Source organism: Mesoplodon bidens (assembly GCF_964165515.1).
Source record: "Mesoplodon bidens genome assembly, chromosome: 11".
Taxonomy (NCBI): Eukaryota; Metazoa; Chordata; class Mammalia; order Artiodactyla; family Ziphiidae; genus Mesoplodon; species Mesoplodon bidens.
The window spans coordinates 41,275,168-41,301,042 of NC_138167.1; the positions used below are offsets into that span (position 1 = coordinate 41,275,168).

General features: G+C 51.5%; 2 protein-coding genes across 6 annotated transcripts; one reads left to right on the forward strand and one right to left on the reverse strand.

Annotated features, from left to right (window-relative positions):
• The first annotated feature begins 9,513 nt into the window (after nucleotides 1-9,513).
• Nucleotides 9,514-16,963, forward strand: B4GALNT1 (beta-1,4-N-acetyl-galactosaminyltransferase 1). Of its 5 annotated transcripts, none has more exons than XM_081249237.1 (12): nucleotides 9,514-9,549; nucleotides 10,302-10,395; nucleotides 10,986-11,204; nucleotides 11,741-11,905; nucleotides 12,035-12,141; nucleotides 12,609-12,649; nucleotides 12,797-12,977; nucleotides 13,978-14,076; nucleotides 14,226-14,416; nucleotides 14,905-15,045; nucleotides 15,295-15,535; nucleotides 16,252-16,963. In XM_081249237.1, the coding sequence occupies exons 3-12, from the start codon at nucleotides 10,987-10,989 to the stop codon at nucleotides 16,467-16,469; spliced, it is 1,602 nt and encodes a 533-aa protein (XP_081105363.1). In that variant the 5' UTR covers nucleotides 9,514-9,549; nucleotides 10,302-10,395; nucleotide 10,986; the 3' UTR covers nucleotides 16,470-16,963. The 5 variants fall into 5 exon arrangements, with proteins under 5 accessions (XP_081105363.1, XP_081105362.1, XP_081105361.1 ...); XM_081249236.1 differs by lacking the exon at nucleotides 9,514-9,549 and adding an exon at nucleotides 9,705-10,097; XM_081249235.1 differs by lacking the exon at nucleotides 9,514-9,549 and adding an exon at nucleotides 9,705-10,083.
• Nucleotides 16,964-17,376: 413 nt separating this feature from the next.
• Nucleotides 17,377-24,100, reverse strand: LOC308625256 (solute carrier family 26 member 10-like; the record flags this gene model as incomplete). The annotated part of the gene is made up of 16 exons (XM_081249233.1): nucleotides 17,377-17,622; nucleotides 17,740-17,794; nucleotides 17,898-17,980; nucleotides 18,209-18,350; nucleotides 18,420-18,489; nucleotides 18,601-18,707; nucleotides 19,120-19,215; nucleotides 19,305-19,382; nucleotides 20,355-20,468; nucleotides 20,579-20,726; nucleotides 20,876-20,958; nucleotides 21,687-21,839; nucleotides 22,099-22,263; nucleotides 22,455-22,612; nucleotides 23,176-23,286; nucleotides 23,758-24,100. 16 exons carry the CDS (start codon nucleotides 24,098-24,100, stop codon nucleotides 17,501-17,503), a joined length of 2,028 nt encoding a protein of 675 aa, XP_081105359.1. The 3' UTR covers nucleotides 17,377-17,500.
• Between the last annotated feature and the right edge of the window lie 1,775 nt (nucleotides 24,101-25,875).

The following is a 25,875-nucleotide window of genomic DNA, read 5'->3' on the forward strand; positions in this document are numbered from 1 at the left end:
TGATGTTGTGACCCCTGACTGGGCTCTATCAGTTACCTGGAGTGACTGCAAAGAGCAGAGAGGACTAGGCTAGCCAGCCCTCCAGGCTACCATGCTGAATAAACTAGACCCCCAACTGGCTAGGGACGGGATCAGCAACATCACCCCCGACTGGATCCCTGCGTGTTCAACATCGACTCTGGTTCTGGACTGGGGAGACGGTCACAAAACCACTTAGTAGGGAGGGATGCAGGGGGAGAGAGGGAAACCTACAACTCTAAGTGGACTGGCATATTTAGCACCTTTTTCTAATGTATCCGGCTCTGCGGCAGAAACTGGAGTACCTAAAACTACATTTCCCCAAATCCCTTGCAGCTAGACATTCCTTTATCAATTAAACGCATGCCTAAGAAACCTGGGTTGAATTAGGCCTTAAACTGGGGGAGGAGGGATGACCTCCAGTAGAAAGTGTCCACTTCACCTGATGTGACTTGTGGTAGAGGCCAAGGGGTTCTGCAATAAGCAGCTTCCTGCTTTGGGAAGCTTGTTGTGATTGTGACCTCAGTTTTGCTGATAGCAACAACTGTGATTCTGGAGGCTGAGAGCTGTTCCTACACGTTCTGCCTAAAGCAGTGTTTTCAACTGAGTTTGTATTGGCAGGTCTTTGTTGCCAAGGTTTGTTCTATTCATTTAGCTTAGCTAACACCCGCCTACCAATTGCCAGTAGCTTCACCAGTCGTTCTTAGCCCCAAAAAATGCCCTATGGAAGGCACTATCACCCATGCAAAAACCAATCCCAGGACCGCATTGTAAGCCACCTGATGCCGAACAATAAACACCTCATCTACAACAAACCCTAACAAAGACACACATGTGAGAATGAAATGCTCACAAAAGACAGGCTAGCAAACAAAATTTTCAAAGCTCATCATGAAAAGTACCACCATGACAGACCGTCAACAAGCTGAATAAACAGGAGAAGTCACTCTATGTAAATGCAAATAATAGAGCAACTAAAAAAATGTTTTAAATAAGTATGTTTAATATCCTCAAAGATAAGGAAATTACAGGGACATGATAAAGAAATACAATAAGCACTCCTTGATTGGAATACTTTTAAAAGCTATAAATGACATCATTGGGACAACTGGAGAAATTTAATATGGACCGTGTATTAGATAATGGTTTTTTATCAGTGATAAATCTCCTGAGTTTGACAATCATGTTGTTTATTTAGGAGAATATCTTTGTTGTTAGGAGATAGATACTGAAGTATTTAGGTATATAGGAGTAAAAAGTCACAACTAACACAAATGGTTCAGCAAAAAGAATGTGTGTGTGTGTGTGTGTGTGTGTATACAGAGTGATAAAATCAGTATTTAGCTGAAACTAAATATCACCATCAAAGAATGAAATGCTGAGATACAAAAAATAATATGAAGTTATATTAGAATATTTAAGTTATTATTATTTCATTATTAAAATTTTTACCTGTCCATTTTTATAAGTGTGACAGTAATACACTGAAAAAATTTCTCAGCACCATCACTAAATTACTAAATAGATGCTCACTTTCAACTAAAGCAGTAGAGGAGCAAAATTTTTTTTCTTTTTAAATTACTTTGAAACAATTTCAAACTTAGGAATTTGGAGAATACATACAGAGTATTCCCATATATCCTTTTTTCTCTCTTTAAAAATTTTTTTTATTTGACCACTTTCATCCAATCCAATCCCATATATCTTTTAACCAGCTTCACCAATTTTTGACATTTTGTCAAAATTTGTTTTATCATTTGTTTCTTTTTCATTTGTTTTACCATTCTCTATATATAGATATAATTTTATATAGTTAATAATTATTAAATTAATGACATATAAATTACATATTGTATATATCACATGCACACATATATATACAACACATACACATTGTATTATTTATTATTTCTTTTCCCAAGCCATTTGAAACTAAATTGCATACATCATGCCACTTTATCTCTTAATACTTCAGAGTATGTTTTCTAAGGACAAAGATATTTTCTTAGGTAACCACAGTTATCAACTTCGGGAAATGTAACATTTACCATCTATCTCTTAACAAAGATAAAACATTGACTTTAAGCTACCATCCATACTCCAGTTTTGTCATTTGTCTCCGAAATGTCTGTTACAGCATTTTTTTCCCCTCGAGGACAGGACCCAATCTCCGATTACATATTGCATTTAGTTGTCTCTTTCGTCTCCTTTTATCTGGAAGAGTTACTCAGTCTGTCTTTGTCTCTCCTGACACTGACTTTTTTTTTTTTAATTATTTTTTTATTTATGGCTGTGTTGGGTCTTCGTGTCTGTGCGAGGGCTTTCTCTAGTTGCGGCAAGCGGGGGTCACTCTTCATCACGGTGCGCGGGCCTCTCACTATCGCGGCCTATCTTGTTGCGGAGCACAGGCTCCAGACGCGCAGGCTCAGTAGTTGTGGCTCACGGGCCTAGTTGCTCCACGGCATGTGGGATCTTCCCAGACCAGGGCTTGAACCCGTGTCCCCTGCATTGGCAGGCAGATTCTCAACCACTGCGCCACCAGGGAAGCCCACACTGACATTTAAAAATAAAATATTGGCCAGTTTCTTTCAAATATATAAAATATTCCTCAATTGGGGCTTGTGTGTTTTCCCATATTTAGAATACAAGTTATTCCAGAATACTGCATAAGTGATGCTGTGTCTTTCTCAGGGTGGCATACCTGGAGGCACACCATGTCCTCTGCCCCTCATTAGTAATGTTAATTCTGACTACCGAGTCAAGGTGCTGTCTGTGCAGTTACAATTTTCCTCTTACAACTAACAAGAAAACTGTGGGGAGACACTTTAAATTATGTAAACACCTTACTCCTCATCAAACTTCCTCCCTTAGAATTAGCACTCATTGATGATTCTTGCCCAAAACAACTTTTACTATGATGGTAGCAGAATTATTTTCCACTTCATCATTTCCTGCATATTTATCAATCAGCAGCTTCTCTTTTCCTACATTAATTAATTAATTCAATTATGTGCTTATCAGTGTGGACTCATGGATTCCTATTTTTTCAATGGTTTATAATTCATTCCTATCTTAAATTATTTTGGTGCTCAAAATTTCCCAGATTCAGCCAGTGAAAGCCCCTTCAAGCTTGCTTCTGTGTGTGTCCTTTGAACATGCTCCCATCCTTTTTTTTTTTTTTTTTAAGTATTTCATTGCTTTCTGACATTCCAAGTTCATCTTTAACTTTTCCTGTCCCAACCCTGGGATAGGACCTGGAATGAGTCTGAGGAGCCTGGTTTCTTTTAGTGGAAAATGGTATTAGAAGATCTGGGTCTTTTGTTGATTGTTATTGGCTATATGTTTACTTCTAGGCACCTTTGTGTATATAGCTCTGCCATTTCAGAGCACTACTCCTTGTAATGTTAACACCAAGTTATTAAGACATTCTTCCTTTCTAAAAGTACCTAATTAAGAAACAGTTCCTGGGACTTCCCTGATGGCACAGTGGCTAAGAATCTGCCTGCCAATGCAGGAGACATGGGTTCGATCCCTGGTCCGGGAGGATCCCACATGCCGTGGAGCAACTAAGCCCGCGTGCCGCAACTACTGAGACTGCATGCTCCAACTACTGAATCCCACATGCCTAGAGCCCATGCTCCACAACAAGAGAAGCCACCGCAGTGAGAAGCCTGCGCACCTCAACGAAGAGTAGCCCCTGCTCGCCGCAACTAGAGAAAGCCCACGGGCAGCAACAAAGACCCAACACAGCCAAATAAATAAATAAAATTAATTAATTAATTATTTTTTAAAAAGAAAAGAAACAGTTCCTGGACTTAAAGATTTGGCCATTGGTGATACTGGTGGATTAAAAATGGTCATAAGTTCTTTGCATCCATATCCACTTACGAGTGTAGCCACTCCTTGAATCTGGGATGGCCTGAAAATTTGCTTTGGCGCATAAATATATTTGAGAAATATATGGAGAGAGAGGAGAGAAAGAGAGAGAGAGAAATAATGTTATGTGAATTGCAAGCAAGGCTTCAAGGGACCATGCAGCTTCCACTCTCACCCACTTGCTCCCCTGAAACTGCCATGTAATGAAACCCAGGTTAACCTCTCAGAGGATGAAAGACCACAAGGAGAGAGAGGTTCAGCTAAAGAGCCAGCACCAAACTCCCACCATGTGAGTAAAGGCAACTTGTATCACCCAGCCCCCGCTGAACTGCCAGACGGCTACAGCTACATGAGTGACCCAAGGTGACTATCAGAAGAACCACCCCACTGAAATTGGGTGTACTGCTTGAAGAAAAAAGCTTCTGAATATTTTCAAAAGCAGATTACAACTGTTGTTCTCACATATTCTTTTTTTTTTTTTTGGTCTTTTTAAGTTTTAATACATATTAGACATCCACGTGGAAATGTCAAGTTGGCCCTTGGACCTACGGTCTTGAAGCATAGTGTGGAAGATTGGGGTTATTCTCCTGGAAGTCATCAGCAGATAGGTGGGCTTTAAAGCCATGGGCTGTGAAGGGGATCAGAGGATGTGACCCCAAAATATGTAACTTTGGCATAAGGATTATTTTGAGCTGGAGGCAATAGAGAAACAGCAGAATCAGGAAAAGCTCTCTACCCTTCCCCTATCTGCCCAAAGGTAGGGTATAAATTTTCCTTTGTGAAGGTGTCCCCCACTCTCCTCAACTAGATCAGGAAAGAAGAACAACTCTTAATAACCAGAGACACTTCTCACTCCATGACTGCACAAATTGGAGTCTGCACAACAAACCTTACTAAAACAACCCTTACCTTCCTTTCCCCCATATTTTTACCTTCTCACAATTTACCACTCCTAGAAGCCCAAACCCTTTTGCCTTTCCCTTATCACTTCTCCACAATTTACTGCTCTTTGTTAAAATGGTATATAAGCCTCAGGCTTAACTGCTTCTTTGGATCTCAGTTCTTTTCTAAGAAGCCCTCCATATGCATACATAATAAGACTTTTCTCATGTTAATCTGTCTTTTGTCAGTTTAATTTGCAGTACTCCAGGTATAAAACCTAAGGGCATAGAGGAAAAAAGTTTTCTTCCCCTACAGGTTAAGTGACATTGTCTGGAGAGAGAATCCAGGGAGAAAGGTCTAAGGACTGAATGTGGGGCCCTCTAACAAGGAGAGATCACACAAAGGAGGGGATTCAATGAAGGAGATAGGATAGCAGCCAGTGAGGATCAAGGAGAGCATGATGTCTCAGAAGCCAAGAGAAAAGAGGATTTCAAGGAGGAATGGCCAGTGGTGTCAAATGTTGCTGAGTTGCTGAGTAAGATGAAGACAGGGAAGTCATCACTGGATTAGCAGAAAGGAGGCCATGGGGGATCTTATAAGAGCAGACTCAGTGGAAATATGGGGTAGATTATGGATTGATGTGGATCCAGGGGAGTAAGGGAGATATTGACTACTTTTTGGAGAAGTTTTCCCATAAAGAGGAGCAGAGAAATGGGGAGGTAGCTGGAAGGTGATGCAGGGGTCAAGGGAGGGGTCTATTAAGAAGGAAGAAAAGAGAGCATGTTTGCATGCCAGTGGAGGACAGACTGACAATGTATGGGGCGGGTAATGGCAGAAACAGTCTTTGAGAAAGTTGGAGGGGATGAGACCCAGTGAAGCAGGCATCTGAAAGTCTCACATATTCTTAAACTGTGTATTCATGTACAATATACATACAGAAAAGTACAGATTACAAGTATATAACTCTGTGTATTTTTACAAATTAAGCACACTTGTGTAATCGGCACTCCAATGCAGAAACACAACTTTACTAGCACCCAGACTCTTTTTGATCCCTTCTAGTTACTACTCCACCCCTCAAAGGTAATCATGATCCTGACTACAAACATCACAGATAAGTTTTGCCTGTATTCTACTTTAATAAACAGAATCACACAGAATGTAATCTGTGTTTGGCTTTTTTTCTTTCAGCATTATGAGTTATTGTGTATAGTTGCAGACCATTTCTTCTCAGTCTATACAGCTGACCCTTGAGCAACACATGTTTGAACTGTGAGGGTCCACTTATATGAGGATTTTTTTTTCCACTAAATACATAGTACAGTACTACATGATCCATGGGTGGTTGAATCCGTGAATGCAGAACCCCAGATATGGAGAGCTGACTACGGATTTTCTTTTCTTTTCTTTTTTTGGCTGCACTTCACGGCATGCAGGATCTTAGTTCTCTGACCAGTTCCCCAACCAGGGATCTAAACTGCGCCCCCTGCAGTGGAAATGTGGAGTCTTAACCACTGGACCACCAGGGAAGTCTCTACATGGATTTTCGACTTGAGGGTTGGCTCCTGTAACCCTCTCATTGTTCAAGGTCAACTGTATAATATTCAGTATTCATTATCTATTGTTATGTAATACATTACTCGAAACTTGGGGGACTTAAAACAGCAAACATTTATCTATCAGAATGATAAGAGAGAATCATTCTATCAACAATAAAATTCTGCAGATATAGTTCTCCTGTGAATTTTTTTTAATAAATTTATTTATTTTATTTATATTTATTTTTGGCTGCGTTGGGTCTTTGCTGCTGCACGCAGGCTTCTCATTGCGGTGGCTTCTCTAGGTGCGCGGGCTTCAGTAGTTGTGGTGTGCTGGCTCAGTAGTTGTGGTGCACGGGCTCAGTTGCTCCACGGCATGTGGGATCTTCCCGGACCAGGGCTCGAACCCGTGTCCCCTGCATTGGCAGGCGGATTCTTAACCACTGTGCCACCAGGGAAGCCCTCCTGTGAATCTTATTGAGATTAACTACATCAAATGAAAGCCATATTCACAAATAGTATAGATAAACCTTTCTCTTCCTTGAGTTTCTCCTTTGATCACTGAGAGTCCTATTGTTAAACTGAACTATTCTCTGAGGCACTGCCTTAACTCTTTCTTAACAAAGAATTTATGTTCACCTCCTTGGCTTCATTTTCAGACCATGTTTTCTTGAGCATTCCTTAGATATGATCTTTGCCTGGAAACCATTTTTCAAATATTCGCTTCATTTGTCCTTGGAGAGGCTAGGAATTTTCAAACCCAACAATCCCCAGATCCTTTTTGTTAGCATTCCTTCCTTTAGCTTATCTCTTTCTTTTCATATTTTACTATAAGCAACAAAAAGAGGGACTTCCCTCGTGCTCCAGTGGGTAAGACTCCACACTCCCAATGCAGGGGGCCTGGGTTTGATCCCTGGTCGGGGAACTAGATCTGGCATGCATGGCACAACTAAGAGTCCACATGCCACAACTACAAGCCACATGCTGCAACTAAGACCCAGAGCATAAATAAATAGATAAATATTAAAAAATAATAATAATAACGTCCCTAGTAGTGCAATGGTTAAGAATCCACTTGATAATGCAGGGGACATGGGTTCATGCCCTGGTTCGGAAAGATTTCACTTGCCGCGGGGCAACTAAGCCCGTGCACCACAACTACTGAGCCTGTATGCCATAACTACTGAAGCCCATGCGCCTAAAGCCTGTGCTCTGCAACAAGAGAAGCCACCACAATGAGAAGCCCGCACACCGCAACGAAGAGCAGCCCCTGCTTGACGCAACTAGAGAAAAGCCTGCGTGCAGCAACGAAAACCCAATGCAGCCAAAAATAAATAAATAAATTTATTAAAAAAAAAAAAAGCAACAAGAAGAAACCAGATGGCACCTTCAACATTCTGCTTGGAAATCTCCTCAATGAGATCCGCAATTCATTAGTATAGTTTCTACTTTCCACCCCACTGCTGGTGACAATGTTGCTAAATGTATCAATAACAAGGACCCCCTTTCCTTCAATTTCCCTACTTTCCTCACTTCTCTTTATCAGCAGCCTCCTTAAAGGACATGAGGCTTTTACTAACATGCTCTTCAACATTCTTAGGTCTTTCACTAACACTCCTCAAATTCCTTCCTGCTGCTACCCAAGACCCAGTTCCAAAGTCTTTCCCACATTTTTAGGTTTTTATTATGGCAGCACTTCATTTCCAGATATTGGACAAACCCAGAAGCTAAAACCCACACTCAGGAGCCAACTATATATGCTGTTCTGTACTTTGTTTATTTTGCTTAACAGCTTTGGATATCATCCAGTATCAATAGATATAGATTAACCCAGTATTCCATTGTCTGACTGAACCATATCTTTAAAATTTTAACTTACTAATATTTAAAATTTAAATGATTAATATTTTAAGTGTTAATAGATTGGCCAATTGCTCTAAGTTGTGTAAGTTTACACTCACAACAATGTATGGTAGTGACTGTTTCTCCAAATACTTGACCACTCAATGTGTTAGCAAGCTCTTTTTTTTTTTTGCGGTACGCGGGCTTCTCACTGCTGTGGCTTCTCCCGTTGCAGAGCACAGGCTCTGGACGTGCAGGCTCAGCGGCCATGGCTCATGGGCCTAGCCGCTCCGCGGCATGTGGGATCTTCCCGGACCGGGGCACAAACCTGTGTCCCCTGCAGCGGCAGGCGGACTCTCAACCACTGCACCACCAGGGAAGCCCTTAGCAAGCTCTTTGACTTTTACTAACTTGGTAACCAAAAACCATTTCATTGTTATTCTAATTTGCATTTTATTTATTATGAATAAGGTCAAGTATAATTTCATATATTTGAAAAGTCATTTTCACTTTTTCTGTCAACTGCCTAATCACAATTTTTGTTCATTTGGTGGTAGTTGATCATTTTTTCTTTTCTTTTTTTTTTTTTGATGTGGACAATTTTTAAAGTCTTGATTGAATGTGTTACAATACTGCTTCTGTTTTATGTTTTGGTTTTTTGGTCCAAGGCATGTGGGATCTTAGCTCCCTGACCAGGGATTGAACCTGCACCCCTGCACTGGAAGGTGAAGTCTCAACCACTGGACAGCCAGGGAAGTCCCCATTTTTTCTTACTGATGTTTTAGAGCTCTTAAGAAAAGCAGACCTTTACCTGTCTTACATGTTGCAAATACTTTTTCACAGTTTGTCATTTCTCTCTCTCGTTTGTTTATAGAAATTTTTTCACTCGAGTTTTTTATATATCTTGATATTAAATATTTTTTTATATTTTTATATATCTCTTCCCCACTCCAAGACTATAAAAAACAAAACAAACTCCATGAATTATTTTACTGCTCTTTGTGATTTCACTTTTAATACTAAAATACTTGATAGATCTGGAATTTATTTTGGTGTAAGGAGGGTGAGAATCGCACTTTTCTCCCAGCTGATTAGTCATTTCTTTGTACACAATTCATCCAATAATCCGTCCTTCCCTCTCCCCGTCCCCACATTTTCATTGTTTTACATTTCTTATTATATCTTTTTTCCCTATTAAATCGTGACATCTTTTATTAGAACCGTGGAACCACGGAACTTAGGGCAGCGTCAAGAACCAGCTACAAAGAAGGGAGTCTACAGGTCTGCAGCTTGCACGCAGAACTACAGCCAATCTAGCCACTGTTTGGGGTTTCTTTCCTCCCGCAACAAGGAGCAGTCAGAAGAAGCAGGCCCTTGAATTGCTGAGTGTTTGGTACATCACTGAGTGTTCGTTAGATAACTGGGGTTGGGGGTTGGGGGGTGGGGGAGACGAGGATGGGAGGGAGGCTGTGAACCTGTCTTTCTTAGCCAGGCATTTTTTTATTTTCCAGAGTCTTGTCTGTCTTCCTTTATCTCACCCTAAGTACCCAAATCTTCCTTGAAATGGGGTTACAGGGCGTCTCCGCCCCAGCTCTTCCCGAAGCCCTTGTCTCCTGTCCTTGCCTACAGTCTAGACGAGAGGGCGGCTCCAAACGCGTAGGGAATAGAGTGACTGGGATCGGGGTCAGGCGGGGAAGATGCCAGGGTTCGGAGGCGAAGGGCTGGAGGGGGAGGGGGGGTGGAGAGAAGGACCTGCGCTCGGCGCGGGCTTCGCGCCCCCGCAATGTCCTCGGCGCCCGCCAGAAGGCGCCCCAGCGCTCTCCTTCCCCGCGCGTAGCCGGATCCTCCGCCGCAACCAGCCCAGGAGCTGAGCCGCGCGGCACCGCGAACTGAAGAGCCGGGCGGCGGCCCGACCTCTCCCGGCCCGGCAAGTGGAACAGGGTACCGGGGAGCCCCGGATTTGTTTCTGGGACTGGGGTGCGGCGTTTCTCGACTCCGATCCCCACCCCCGCAGGAAACGCCCAGAACCACCCCAGCGCCTTGGTCTACAAAGCCCGGAGAGTCCGAAGGCGGGAGGGGTCGGGCGCGCTCGGGAGGCAAGAGGATCCCCCTCACTCTCAGCCTCACACCCGACTCCCCCATCAGGCCGCCTCCAGCCCCATGAGGACCCCCAGGCCGGAGCTGAGAGCCTGGCGCAGCCCGGACCGAAATCTTGCGGCGGCCTCAGAGCGTTAGACAGGTCAGTGCCCGGGCGGGATGAGGCGCCGAGCGGAGGCGGGAGGAGGCGCGCACGCCGGTCCACCTTGACCCCCCGCACAGCTTCCCGAGGCCACTCACGGGGTCACCTCCGCCGGGGCCACCCAGTAGCGCGGGCGTGATTCTGCATTTTTCATGACAGGCAAGGTGTGGCGCTGCCCTCTGCAGCCCAGCCGGGGCCAGGTAGCGCTCGGACTGAGGGGTTGGGGGATGCGCGGGCCAGGGGAGGTGGCGGGCTCGGGAACATCCGCTATTCTAATACAATGGTGCTCTTCTACTTATGAGCCGCCGCATCGAAACCACTACCTCCAACGTTCTCTTGCTTCAAGATGCCCGGCCTCGGGCGTGAGAGGAAAGCGAGATGCGGGAGAGGGAGAGAAGAAAGGAGGCCGGGAGACCCGAGGCCCGGGGAGTGAGGGGAGGGGACAGGGGTACCGATTCGCTATGCAAATTCTGGCGCGCGAGATGTGGAGAGTCCCGGGTGGCTGGCAGGAGCCTCCGGAAGCGCGGGGGTCCCAACCCACGCCTTCGCTCCCCACCTTTCTCACTCTCCCACCCCTACCGCCCACCCAGGATGCGGCTGGGCCGCCGGGCCCTCTGTGTGCTGGTCCTGCTGCTCGCCTGCGCCTCGCTGGGGCTCCTGTACGCGAGCACCCGGGTCGCGCCGGGCCTCCAGGCACCTCTTGCGCTGTGGACGCCCCTGCAGGGCAACCCCAGGCCAGAATTGCCAGGTCTTGCCCCCGAGCCCCGGTACGCACACATCCCAGTCAGGATCAAGGAGCAAGTGGTGGGGTGAGTGCAAGGAGTCGTGGTACCGGCACGGCACTCGCTGGGGGGTGGCGTGGGAAGCTCTCATTTCCTCCACTGCTGAGCTCTGATGCCTGGGCTCCCCCGACTGGTTGCAGAGGGGTGAAGTGGGAGGTGGAGGGGGCCACTGAGTCTTATGCTGGCGGGGGGACAAATCTGCCCTCCAAGAACCTTGTCACGGTATGGGGAAGGGAGGGTGTGCAGTCAGGGGAGGGCCCTGACTTTCTGAGTCCTGGTGATTCCCTATGAAAGGAGAGTCCAGGTGGGGCCCTAATGGTGTGTAGGCAACTCTGAACACCTAGAAATTGGCCCTATTCTACACCTCTGTAAAATCCAGATTTAGGGGATGGGTCATCCCTTTGGTGGTTCCTCCTCCTGGGAACTATTTGAAGAGCTGTGTTTAAGGGGACAGATTTTGGATGGACAGGGTGGAAAGGCCAAGATGTAGGTCCTGTGTAAATGCTCTGTGGGATGAGTGAGCTGTATGGCTGGGCTCTGAGGACCCTTCCTCCCGGCTCCAGGCTGCTGTCCACGAACAATTGCAGTTGTGAGTCCAGTGGGGGGAGCCTTCACCTCCCCTTCCAGAGGCAGGTCCAAGCCATTGACTTCACCAAGGCCTTTGACCCTGAGGAGCTGAGGGTTGCATCTGCCTTGAGGGAGCAGGAGTTCCAGGCCTTCCTTTCAAGGTACCAGTGGGAAAGGAGGGCATGACTCTGTAGGGGGAGAGCAGGGGGAAGCCTGGAGGGTGGGTGTGGCAGGAGGGAGCACCGTCTCCCCCTGACTGCTCCTCTGTCCTCCCCCTCCTTCACTGCCAGGAGCCAGTCTGCTGCTGACCAGCTGCTCATAGCCCCTGCCAACTCCCCACTACAGTACCCCCTGCAGGGTGTGGAGGTCCAGCCCCTCAGGAGCATCTTGGTGCCAGGTGGGCAGAACGGTCCTAGGGGATGACCTAAGCCACGGTGGGGGGTGGCAGAGCCCAGGTTGGGTGAGGAAGAATGAGGGAAGATTGGAATGGGAGGTGGGGGACTTCTGATGAAAGGGAGACTTGAGGTCAGGGAGGGCTCATGAGGTGGGAGATGGGGACAGAAGGGACTCTAAGATTGTCAGGAATTGTAGAAGACAGTGACTGGAGAGGTTTGGGGAGAAGGGTCTATTCTTGCTGACTGGACGAAGTTAGGTGGACAGGTAGGGCAGGCAACAGAAGAGCTACTGCTTTGATGGGAAGGAGTAAAAAATCAGTTACTCTAGGCTATGCCCCACAATGTGCCCTGCTGTGGCCTCAACAAGAGGGATGCATGAGAAATTCTGTGCTGTGTGTGGTGAAAGAGGGAAGAGAAAATGAGGAATTCCAGATTGTCTGTGATTTTGATCCCCTCTCCTTCCTCCCAGGACTGAGCCTGCAGGCCACTTCTGGTCAGGAGGTATACCAGGTGAGAAGAAACAGGAGGGCGAGGAGGCCAGGTGGGCATTAAGGATGCCGGGAGGGCACCAAGGCTGCCAAAGGAGGGATGGAGGAACCAGGGAGTCAAGAGGTGGGTCTGGGGCCTCACCCTGCACTCTCCAATCCCCTCTCCCAGGTGAACCTGACTGCCTCTTTGGGCACCTGGGACGTGGCAGGGGAAGTGACTGGAGTGACTCTCACTGGAGAGGGGCAGCCAGATCTCACCCTCACCAGCCCAGGGCTGGACCAACTCAACCGGCAGCTGCAACTGGTCACTTATAGTAGCCGAAGCTACCAGGCAAACACAGCAGACATAGGTGAGAGGCCCAGGTGGAGGTAGTAACAGGCTGGGTGAACACAGGGAACCCAGAAAGGCAGGAGCGAGCAAGTGGCAGAGGGTGTGGGAGACACTCGGGCGATGGCCAGCGCTGCCCAGCCACACAATGGGCATTTCAGCTGGGCCAGCAGGGCCAGGGAGGGAGAGAAGGGGCCTTTGTTCATCTGGGGCTGGAGCAGGCCAGAGGGAAACCCGAGCCTTGGGTGTGTCCCCCCTTCAGGCCAACCATGGGGGCCCCAGGAAGTGACCTGCCCCAGGAGCCAGAAGACTCAAGCTCTATTCCCAGCCCACCACTTACTAGAGGGCAAAGGGCTTTATCTCCCAGAGCCCCCATTTCTCCTCTAGCAAAAGGGGCATAACACAGCCCTCCTGCTTCTCTCCAAGGCTTCTATAACAAACCTACTCCCACTTTGGAGCCTTTGCACTTGCTGTTCCCTCTGCCTAGAATGCTCTTCCTGCCGATTTTTGCATAGCTGGCTCCTTCCTATCATTTGGATCTCAGCTCAAATGGCTCCTCTTCACTATCACATTACTTGTCTTATTTTCTATTCAATACTTATCTGTATCTGAATTTTCTTACTTACTTAGCCTGGAACCAGACTGACTAGGTTCCTATCCCAACTTTGTTGCTTAATAGTTGGGTAATTATGGACATGTTAACTTCTCTGGGCCTTCTTTTTCTGTAGAAGGAATCTACTTAATAGGGCTACTGTGAGCATTAAATGAGTTCATATATTTAAGGTAATTTTAAAAGTGCCTGGCACATAGTAAATGCTCAGTAAAAGTTAGCTTTTAATGAACTCTTTTATCATCTTTCTCCCACCCGTTAAAATGTAAGTTCCACGGGGATAAGAACCTTGCATTCTTGTCTAACAGGGCCTAGAAAAGTGCTACACAGAGTAGGCGCTTAAATATTGATTTACTGAAAAGACAATGTTGTCCAAGCCCTAGGGGCCACATCTCATGTCCTTTCTTCCCAGTCCGGTTCTCCACCGAGGGACACGAAGTTGCTTTCACCATACGCATAAGACACCCACCCAGCCCTCAGCTGTACCCACCTGGGTCTCTACCCCTGGGAGGTGAGACTGGTGTGCTCAGGGACATAGATCCAGCCCTGATGGGGAGCAAGTTGGGAGAGGGCGACAAGTTGGGAGACATCCCTGGGAGATGTCTTCCTGCTCTTCACTCCCTACTCTCCTCTGCACCTAACCCTGCCCCTCACTCCCAGCCCAGTACAACATCAGCGCTCTGGTCACCATTGCCACTAAGACCTTCCTTCGTTACAATCGGCTACGGGCACTCATCGCCAGCATCCGCCGCTTCTACCCGACAGTCACAGTGGTAATCGCCGACGACAGCGACAAGCCAGAGAGCATTAGAGGTCCCCACATCGAACACTATCTCATGCCTTTTGGCAAGGTGCGCAGCCAACGAGGCTGAACGTGCGCCACAGGGCACCGGGAGGGGGCGCACCCTCAGTCTGCAGTCTCCAGAATAGTGATTCCAGGATTACCTGCCTCAGAATCACTGAGGCGCCTGTTAAACATGAGGATTTCTGGAATGTAAACTCCATGGGAGCAGGAATCGTGTGTCTTACTAGCGCTGCATTCTGAGAATGGTGCTTAGCACCTAGTGGGGGGCTTAGTAAATAGTTGATGAATGAATGAACGCATGGATTAAATGCATTCCAATACCCTCCCCCAGAACACTGACTCAGCGCCTCGCACAAGTGGGAAATGCATTTTTTACCTAGCTCCCGGCCATTCGTTTGTTTGAAGAATGGGGATAGGCTCGAAAGTTTGAAGAGGGGGATAGGCTGTTGAGAGGGGTCAGGAATGAGGAGGAAAGGTGGCAGAGGGCCACGTGCTATCTCGACAGCATCGCCAACCGGACTTACCCTTCCCCAGGGCTGGTTCGCAGGCCGGAACCTGGCCGTATCCCAAGTAACCACCAAGTACGTGCTGTGGGTGGACGACGACTTCGTCTTCACGGCGCGGACACGACTGGAGAGGCTTGTGGACGTGCTGGAGCGGACGCCGCTGGACCTGGTAGGGGAGCGGCCTTGAGATGTAGGGTGGGAGGAGGGCCTTCGGCAGACTAGCCGCGGCCGGCCGGTAGACCCGACTGAGGGCAGCCAGCCCTGGGACGGGAGGGGACGACGAAGCGGAGCCTGGGGCACCATCTGGGTCCTGCAGGGGAGAAGCGGTAAAGGACAGGGCAGGAGAGCCGCCCTGGGTGGGGGAGAGGATCCCCTTCCGGTCCGCGCCCTGCCTGCAGCCGTCCTCCCGCCCCGGCAGGTGGGGGGCGCGGTACGCGAGATCTCCGGCTTCGCCACCACCTACCGGCAGCTGCTGAGCGTGGAGCCCGGCGCGCCAGGCCGCGGGAACTGCCTCCGGCAGAAGCGCGGCTTCCACCACGAGCTCGTCGGCTTCCCAGGGTGCGTGGTCACCGACGGCGTGGTCAACTTCTTCCTGGCGCGCACTGACAAGGTGCGCGAGGTCGGCTTTGACCCGCGCCTCAGCCGCGTGGCGCACCTGGGTGAGTGGCACCCCCTCCTGGCCGGGCCCGGCAGGGACCCCGCGGGGCGCTGGGCTGGGCTCGGTGCAGTAAGGCGCCAAGGGCCCTGGGTACTACTCCCCGACTACCCCCGCGGAGCCCACGGCTGCTACCGGGGCCCCTAGAGTAGTTCTACGAAGATTTACCAAGACCTGTGCCCGGGCAAGAGAGAGCGCTTCCACCCTCCCAGCCCCGACCATCATTTAAACCTCCACAGCCAGTACAACTGCTGGGTCCGTCTTGAGCTTCCCCACCACTGTCACCTGCACCTTTATCTCGCTCCCAGCCGTATCCCCTGGTTCAGACCACCTCGGAGCAGCCCATTGGGCATTTATTGAACCTCTGCGTGTGTGTGTGTTGAGGGCGGGGCAGGGAGGGGCGGGGGGTGGGGCGGAGGATCAGTTTTCAAAGCACAAGGTAAGGATATTGACTCCATTTTACACAAGAGTAAAACTAAGACTCAAAAGGGTTGATTTACATGCCCAAGGTCCTTAGAAATGGGGTCTTTGCATATGCACCCAGCATATCCCAAATCTCAGTTCTCCTTTAACGGTGGGGCCTCTGTATCCTCAAGACCCTTCATTGTGTACTCGCCTTTCCTCCACCCAGCATATCCCAAATCTCAGTTCTCCTTTAACGGTGGGGCCTCTGTATCCTCAAGACCCTTCATTGTGTACTCGCCTTTCCTCCACCCCCAGAATTCTTCCTGGATGGACTTGGTTCTCTTCGGGTGGGCTCCTGCTCAGACGTTGTTGTGGATCATGCATCCAAGTTGAAGTTGCCTTGGACATCAAGGGATGCTAGGGCAGAGACTTATGCTCGGTACCGTTACCCGGGATCACTGGATGAAAGTCAGGTGGCCAAACACCGCCTGCTCTTCTTCAAACACCGGCTCCAGTGCATGACCGCAGAGTGACGGCCACGCGGGGCCTTCCAACTATCAGGCTGGGCCTACCTCCTTGCCCCTGCCAGGAATATCTAGCAAACCCCACCAGCCAGTGACCACTCCACTGACTGTCCCCAATCTCCTTCAGAACTTGATCCCAAATAGGGGCTTGTCCTGGCGACATTCCTCCTTTCTGCGAGTGCCCAGGGGCATGATGGAGCCATAACTCATCCCACAGCCAGTGCCAAGTCCTCCCCCCACCCCCTTCCCATAGGGCAGGAAGTGGGGGGTTGCTTTCCAAGTGCCAAAGAGCCCATGGGGACTCTAAAATCCTAAAGCGGAAACACTCTCCTCTCATCTCCTTGGGACCAAGGGGGTGGGGAAGCCCCCAGTATATATTCCCAGGGCTGGGCCTCCCTCGCATCCCTGGATCCAGGACTCTGTGCAGCGACTGCAGCCCCACCCCATGGAGAGAACTGGTGACGGGAGCTGGTGTGGGGACCAGTGAACATACAGGTGAAAGCCATTTTCAGTTGTGTCTCTGCAATGCTGTGCGCATGGAGGAACGGGGCACCAAGGGTCTGTGTGCAGACACCCAGACTCACTTCATGAACCCCAGACACTCTCAGCTTCATTTTATTAGTTACATTAAGTAAGGGGGCTCAGGGACCCTGGCCCTCCTCACACATATGCTGTTGGGACCCTCCATACTCCACGTGACCGGGTCAGACCCACACTGTGCAGGTCTTTGAACCAGTGAACTCCTGGAAAAGGGAAGGGACATGTCAGAAGTAGATTAGGTGCTCCCCTCCCTCACCCAAGAGTTGGCAGCCCTCTCAGGAGTACACCGCCTGCTTTGGAACCTTAGTTCCTCAGTTCTTCACCCACAGCTGGGCCCAGTCTCCCTGGTTTAGTCTTATAGAGACTAACCACTTCATCCCCACCCCTTTCCTTCATCTCCCTCCTCAGCCCCCTTCACAGATCCCTCTGTCTGGGTCTTCAGTCGCTGACTCACACCTCCTTTGCCATAGCCCAGCGCCTCCTGGCTTCCACTCCCGTGGCTACTCCCGCCTCACCAGTTTCTCCAGGGCATATGCAGCTGCATCCTGGACACTCACAAACAGCTGTTCTGGGGTCACTCTATCCAGGAGTCCTGCCTGGGTCAGTGTCCCTAGCACTGAGGCTGTGTGGAGAAGGGGTCAGGCTCTCAGGTCCTACAACTACACCGTGTCCTCTTCCTTCCCCCCAGAGCGTCCAGTCACTCCCCAGTCTCCAGATCCCTCCATCCTCCACATCTCACCATTACACTGAGCCAGGAGAAGATGGATCCCAGCATCTCGGCATCGGCTGGCCAGCTACGGGGGGCGGGGGGTGGGGGGAGGGCAGGGGGTTAAATCCTATATCAGAGAGTATTCGTGGGACAAGGGGACTTTCTCCTTAACCTACCCTCTCCCTCACCTGAACCACTTCTCTGGCCCCTGCAGCGTCTGCAAAGGTGACACCACTGCAGTCTAGGACTACCACTCTGACAGGCTCAGCAACTAGGATGGCAGAAGGCAGGAGTACCCAGATGCCTCCATGGGTCGTGCCCAAATCTCCCTCATTGTCATCCCATCTCACCTGCATCAGGTGGGCCATCTGTCTTTGGAGCCTCCTGTGAGTAGAAAGGGGTAGTCACCATCTCTGAGACAGAAGCACGAACATGCACCCCTTGAGCACAACGACCCCCCTCAGAACACCCACCTGTCTCCCACCCCCAAAGAAGCCACACTCCCCTTTGACCAAGTCCCTCACCTTGCCTCCTTCTCCAAGCCCCAGATGCCACTCCAGGATGCGACGAAACTGCCCACGGGTCCCAAAGTAGAGCGGTGTTGGATAGCTCAGGATGCAGAGCCCTGGGACCTGGAGGAGCTAAGGGGTCAGAGGGTCAGTGAAACATCCGAGTCTAATCTTCCCTTCCTTTGGCTGTAGCCCACCCACCTTGTGACTCTCTCTGAGTGGCCTGTAGAGCTCTGTCCCCTCAGCCAGTCCAAGTGCCAGGCACTGTACCCTGGGCAGGAAGCTGGGGTCAGATTCCCAGCCTCACCTGGCTGGAGAGTCACCCCAAGCACTCTTTTCTCTTCCCTCCTCTTATCTTGACTCCCCTCATCTCTACTCCCACCTCTGGGTGCGGCAGACCACAGTCATCATGGAGAAGACCACACCTACAGCCAGGCCCAGGTCCACACTCAGGGTCACGACAGCCACCCATGTGACCATCCACACAGCCTGCAGGACATGGATGGGAGCGAAATGACCAAAAGAAATGCCAGGCCATCACTGCCAGGGAAAGGGGTCCAGGGGCAGTAACTGCCAGGGCAAGTGATGGGGAGGGATGGCCCGGGAGAAAGTAGAAACAATGACAGAAGGAAGGAATGGGATGGACCTAATAGGGGATACACCACCAAATGTAATGACCCCAGACCTTGAACCATCTGGGGAGTTACAAATATTCAGGTCTGAAGAGGTTCAAGCTCCACCCTTCACCTTGTCTCTGAGTAAAGGGATTAGGAGGTATACATGTTGGGAGTGGGTGGGTTGCAGAACTTAGGACTGGGACAATTAGCTTCGATCAAGGGCAGAGGCTGGGGACGCTGGTAAATGGGAGGGGGCATCCGAGGGTAATGCTGCCATTTCTCACAAAGTCCACGCGGCTGATGCGCCATAGTTTTGGAAGTTCTTGCATCTGGAAGAACATCTGGCGCATGCTGGAGATGTTGATGCAGGCCAAGACAGCCTTGGGGCAGAGGAGGTAAGCTGACCACCCCAGTGTGCAGGGATGTCGCCACCCCTCCCAGCCACCCCTCCATCTCCTCTGCTGCTTACCTTGGGCAGATAGTAGAAGAGGGGCCCCAGCCACAGCAGGACAGACAGGACAACCATACAGGAGAAGAGGCCTGCCAGCTAGAGGGAAGGAGGGACGGAAGCAAAGAAGGGAGGGAACCTCACCCACCCCCGTGTGAGAGTTGGTCTCCCTGCCTACTCTGCCTCATCCTCCTTGGAAGTTTCCCTCCTCCCAAAGCCCCTTCCACACTGATGTTCCTCACCCCTCAACCCCCTTCTTGATATTCTGCTGCTCACACCTACCTTTCCCCTCCCCCAATTAAATGCCTGTCATTTGCTGGTCTGCCCCAAGATGTAGTTCAACATCCCTATTTTTGTAGCCGACCTCCATCTTTTTAAAAAATTTTATTGGAGTATAGTTGCTTTACAATGTTGTGTTAGTTTCTGCTGTACAGCAAAGTGAATCAGTCATACATATACATATATCCATTCTTTTTTAGATTCTTTTCCCATAGTCATTACGGAGTATTGAGTAGAGTTCCCTGTGCTATACAGTAGGTCCTTATTAGCTATCTATTTTTATATATAGCAGTGTGTATATGTCAATCCCAATCTCCCAACGTATCCCTCCCCCACCAGCCTACCTTCTTCTTAAAAGCCACTGGTGGATGACCCTAAAAGCAGGCTAATCACATGCTTAGGGCACCAACAAAGTACAGGAAACCAAAAATATTAGGGAGAGACTTTGGTATGTGATATTTCTTTTTAAAAGAAAATGTCCCCACAAGGAAAAACACCAGAATTTTGTTTCTTAAATTTATTTTCCAGATTAGTATTGTTCTTATTTTGAACAACATATAGGGCACCATAAACTTTTTCAGTGCTTAGAGTCTACAAAGGTCTTAATGGACCCTTCTTCTCTTCTATACCTCCTACCCAGGTAATCCCATCTCCTCACTCACCTTCCCTCACAGAATTCCATCCTTCTCTATAGAGCTGCCAACTGGGGATCTGCCAATCTTCCACTTGTTCCACCACCACCCAACCTGGATGCCCCTCCCCGCTTCTCCTCACCCAGGGACGTGCTCTTACCTGTGTGTTCCCACCAGCATCCACTAGTAGGCTGGTTGTGGCCAACGTGGCCGAGTTGGGAAAGCAAGAGAAGAGGGAGGAGATGAGGTTGGAGACACCATGTGCAAAGAGCTCCTGGAGGGATGCAGTGAGATGAAGAGGCGACAAAGGCATGGCTGGGAGGAGGGAATCACATTAGGGGGCTGTCTCTTGAATGAGGTTGGGGTCCTCACTCAAAGTCACACCTGGTTGGAATCAATAGTGTAGCTGTACTTGTCTGCATAGATAGAGGCCAGGGAGGCAGACACTGCGAAGGTAACCAGTGCCATGGGCAACGAGTCGGCCAGAATCCTGGGCAGCTCAGCCAGGCTGGGGAGGAGAGGCTGGGGAAATCTAGAGAGAGAGGAATCCATGGTGAGGATGGGTTGGGTATAACAAGGATACGAGCGAGAGAGAGGAAATAGCATAGGGCAGGACAGGGGAAGGTGTTGGGTGGGAGAGTTGTGAGAAAAGAAAACTGGTGCCTTTTCATTCTCTCTTACCCTCCGGGCAGCAATCCAACTATCTGGACGTTATATCTTGTGTCCAGGGAAGAGGTGAAGCAGAGCACGGAGGCCAGAAGCACCTGGGAAAGAGAGCAAATTAGAGCATGGGAGGAGATAGGCCCCTGGCAGATGCTAGAAGGAGCTCAATACGATAGAGGATTGCAACGCAGGATTAGGTGGTTGCAGGAGCCCAGCAACTGGGGTAGTTGGGGTGTTTTGGGGATGGGTGCCTAACAACTGGTTTAGAGTGAAGGAGAGTGGGGATGGGAAAGAAGAATGATGTATGCCTGGAGCTATGGAGAGAGATGGACAGGAGGAAGTGAGAGGGGGCTGCTATGAGGGATGGTGGATATCAAGAGGTACAATCGAGCCATTCTAAGCAGGGAAGCTGGGTTATATCAAGGGATATATGGGGTATCTGTGGAGACGAGGAGAGCCTGTTTAGTTGGGGAGAGAGAGAAATGTAGGTGGACGCAGGAAGGAGGATAAACGGTGAATTGCAGTGCAGGACCGGTGAGGGGAGAGACGGGAGAGGAGGTGCCGTGGCGAGCGACGCCGCAAGGGGGCGCTGTAAGGAGGAAGAAGGCTTTCTAAGAGGCCTACAGCCGGCTTTTTGAGAGAAGGGGGGACGTTTGGGTGGGGGATTCCCGAGGGTCAAAGTGTTCTGGGAAGAGGCCTGGAAAAGTACACGTGTAAGCGGGACCTCTCATCTGTGACCTCTCTGCACTCCACGAGGGGGCGGCAGCGGCCAGTTCCTACAGGACGGGCAGGGTCTGTGCGGTGCACGGGGCTGGGACCCCATCCTCACCATGACGATTTCCCCTGGGATCGGGGTGGGTAGCCTGTCTCGGAACCTCACGTTCAATTCCTTGACGGGCACGAGCAGCGCCAGGCTGAGTGCCGAGACGGTCAGTTCGGCGGGACTGCTCCGCGGCAGCGCCGTCAGCACGGCGGCCAGCGTCTACGGGCAGGGGCAGTGAGCAGAGGTCCTGGGGCCAGGGTCGACTGCCCCCAGCGCGGACCCGCCAGACGGAGGCGAGGCCTCTCCTGGCTCCCATCAGGGCTTCCACCTCCTCAGCGACCCTCATTCAGCCACGTGGTTCTGACCTTTTCTCCGCCCGTGCCACACACTATCCCTCCACTCGCCCCCCTTCCTTTCTTTACGGGTTTCCCTCTTCCGGGGACCGCTAGAATACTCTTCGCTGTTCTCCCACCCTCACCTTGAAGAGAGCGAAGCAGCCGATCTGACGCGGGAGGGGCAACCCCAAAAGGCTAGGCAGTTGGGACACGAGCACGTGCAGGGCGGCCCCACTGGTCAGCGCCTTGACTACAGGCTCCGACAAAAAGGTGGCCAGGACGCCGAGCTGCAGCGCGAACATTCCCAGCTGCAGGGGAGAAGATGCGCCATCACCACTGGAGAAGGAGCAGACCAGCCCCGGCGCAGTGCACCAGTTTGTCCGCGCACCTCTCCCGCCTAGACCGGTGCTGGAGACTTGTCCCTCCCTCTCCCCTGGCTCAATTCCCCGGGCCCCCAGCGTGGATTCCCTCAGGGTCCTCCCCCAAGGTCCTCCCTCACCATCAGTGCCCCGCTCCCGAAGGCCATGGCCGCAGCCGCACCAACCCGCTGAGCATCCAGCTGTTCCCTCTCGATGCCGCTCAGGTTCCCCTCGAGGGGTTCAGGCACCAGCCGCTCCACGGCCGAGCCCGTCATAAGACTGAGTACCGCGAAAGTTCCTAGGGCCGGGGGACAAACGCAGAGATCACCAGCTGTGCCACCTGGGGCGCGGCAACAGCCCAGGCTTCGCGCTCTCCGCCCAGGATGCTGCCGTCAGACGCCCTCTCCTAGAAGGCTTGCTGCTCAGGTGAAGACTCTGGGGCCAAGAGCTGGTGCAGCAGCCCGGAACCAGCGGTGAGGGAGGAAAGGAGGGAGCACCCGCCGGGAAAAAACTGCTCCCAACTGCGTCCCTGCCCCCTCCTGCAGACGCCCTGGGGACTGCCTGCTCCTTTGGGCGACAGCGTATCTCCTCTCCCCTCTTCCAAGTCGTAGAGACGTTCATTTTAACCAAATTTCATGGAGAGGAAAAGTCCGAGTAAACTCCCGCCTCTTTGCACCCACTCAGCACCCGCAGCGAGCACTGCCTAGGTCAGAGGTTCACCGCAGTGTAGCGGCAGAGGCGGAAGGGAAGGTGGGGGGCGTGAAGACGGGAATAAGGGCGAGGGAGCTTACAAGAACGGAAGCCTCAAACCCCTGTCCTTTCCACCCCACAGAGGAGGAGAGGATTCACTGGGTCACTCACCGGTGGACAGGTGTCTCCCAGTACCCAACAAGGTGTAGATGAGGACGGGAAAGAAAGAAGTGTAGAGTCCGAACACTGGGGGCACGGAGGTCAGGAGGGCAAAGGCCATGCCTGGGGGCGTAGTGGAAGGAAAGGTCTCCGGTGTGTGGGTTGGGGGCAGGGTGCCCAGCCTCCAGGACTGCCCTTCCCTTCCCGCACTCTTGGAGGCTGGCCCGGGGACTCTAAATCCCGCCACATGAGGGAACTGAGGGGTTAACGGGCCTCGATGGCAGGTCGTGGGGCGGACAAGGTCAGAGATGATCTGTGTCGGCCGCGTCCTGGGGGGCAGGCGTCCGGCCTCTCTCCAGTTCCCTGAGCCGGACCGTGTCCAAGACTTCGCGCAGAATTGCACAGATGAGGGGAGCTGGGGGTGGGGATCTGATGGAGCTCCACTGTCCTTACCCAGAACTTGGCCTCAGGTCCCTGTCGCCGAGCCCTCAAACCACACTAACCCACCACTTCGCTCCCGGTTCCCAGGCCCCGTGCCAACCCGAAGCCCTCTAGAGCTTGGGCCCCTGACAGGCTGCTGCTGGCGCCGCTCACCCTGGGGCACGTGCACGATGCCCACGGTCACTCCGGCCACCGCATCCCCGAGCAGCCAGGCCCGCCAGCGGTAGTGGGGCAGCCAACGCAGCGGGGGCAGCCGCGCCCGCAGCAGGGGCCACGGCCCCGGTCCGGAACAGGCGCGGGCCCGCCGCCTCCAAAGCCGGCGCAGCCGCGACCAGCGGGGCTCCGCGAGTAGCTCGGGCTCCTGCTCTGCGTCCCCGAAGAGCTGCTGAAACCGGGCCTCGGTAAGAGGTTCCCTGAACTTGGCGCCCAGGGGGGACTTAAGGTCGGAGGCCTCTCCCGGACCTGGGCAGGTGCTGGCACCGGATAGCCCACTCATTTTGCCCTCGGCCACCTCCAACTCCGCCCAGTCTTAAATACCCCTCCGCCCGCGGGCCCCGAGTCCCGCCTCCGCGAAGCTGGGTCCAATCCCGTCCCGGAGGGCGCCCTCTCTTGGGGACCTTCTACAGTCAGGAGCCGGCTGCGCCTTGGGGAGGGGGTGTCTCTACGTTAGGCGTTTCCTCAGACATCCTTGGACGGGTCGCTCGCTCTGCAGCCTGCTATGGGGGGAGGGATGGCCGTGGAAAGGGGTAGGGGCCAGAGAGGTAGGGCAAAAGACAAACGCGCCCCATCACCCAACACCCACTATTTACCGCTCCTAGGTCTTTTGACTCCCGCCTTCTCGCTCCCGGTTCCTTTCCGCATCTGCACCTTGGGCGAAGACAGACGCTGACTCCTCTAGGGTTATTGGTCATTCCCAGGGCCGCTGCATTGCCCACAAGAAAGTTCAGCGGCGTTCCAACCTCCCTTCCCCCCCACCCCCGACCCAAATCCTCATGGGGCGCAGCTTGTACCCAGAAAGTGTAAGGGGCTCCATTGGCCTCAGCTGTTTCACAAACTATCTAGATGGGAAGCAGCTGCTATTGGATACGGATGGATAGAGAACCGCCCTGCCACACACACACCTCTGCTGGGAGTGGCTGGGCCTAAATTCCCTGTTCAGGGCCTCAGGGGGAACACTGAACAGACAGGGAACTTTGATTTTATTTCTCAGAAGCCAAAAACACTGAAGCACTGTTTATTACATTCCAGTGCTATTCACAAAGTAGGCACTCAACAACACATATGTGGTTAAATTAAGTACAAAAGGGTCACCCACCCACCTCATGTACCCCTGTGGTCCCTAAAGAGATACAAAGGTTCTGAGCTCCAGAATTCTGCTATTTGCCCCATCCCCTCCTCCATTCACATGAATCCTTAGCACCCCTCCCCAGTCCCTGACCCCAAAGCCCTGGGGGTGGGGTACAGTGAGGGTGGGTCTCCACTCTTCAATTCCTCCTATTGTTCCCCAGAAGTCTTATCTGGGCTGTACGTCCTGTCCCCTCCACCTTAGAGGTCCCTCCCCCCATTGTGGCCAGAGAGACCTCAGGCCCACAGGGAGACTACAGCTCCTCCTCACCCTCCCACCCCAGCAGTCTATTGTCTGCTGAGGAAGCTCAAGTACACGTGACTGGGCCCAGGGGACGGATGGACACAGTGGACACACCGATGCCCAAGGACCCAGGACACAGCATCTGGACATGGATCTCTGCACGTTTGGCTCTCTGTCCCAGGGGCTGTCCCAGAAGTTGGGAGGGGTGAAGACCCCTTTGGGCTCTCCACTCTTGGGTCTGTGACTTGAAGAAGAATCCCCTCCTGCTCAGTATGGATATGCCTTACAACCTCCCAGACAGCAAAAATAAGGATACCCAGAGCCAGAAGGGGCCACAGCACCCCAGCATCCTCTCACCTCCCCATGTTCCCTCAGCTGAACATGGTGGCCCCAGAAAGAAAGGTACATTGGGCATTCGGAGCTTTAGAATCTGGGTGTTGGGGGGAATGGTGGGAAGTCACCCCACAGCGGGCTTTCCAGTGGGGTCTAGAACAGAGACCAGAGGGGAAGGAAAGAGGGACTGGGTAAAGGGGAGGATACGTCAAGGTTCTAGGGTTTTCCAGTAGCCCTAAGCTCCAGGTCTAGACTGAGAGATGCTGCAACCGCAGGTGAGGGACAAAGATAATTACATCTTTTATCTTACATCCCGCACCCTTCTCCTTTCACCAGACCCCTCCTCAAAT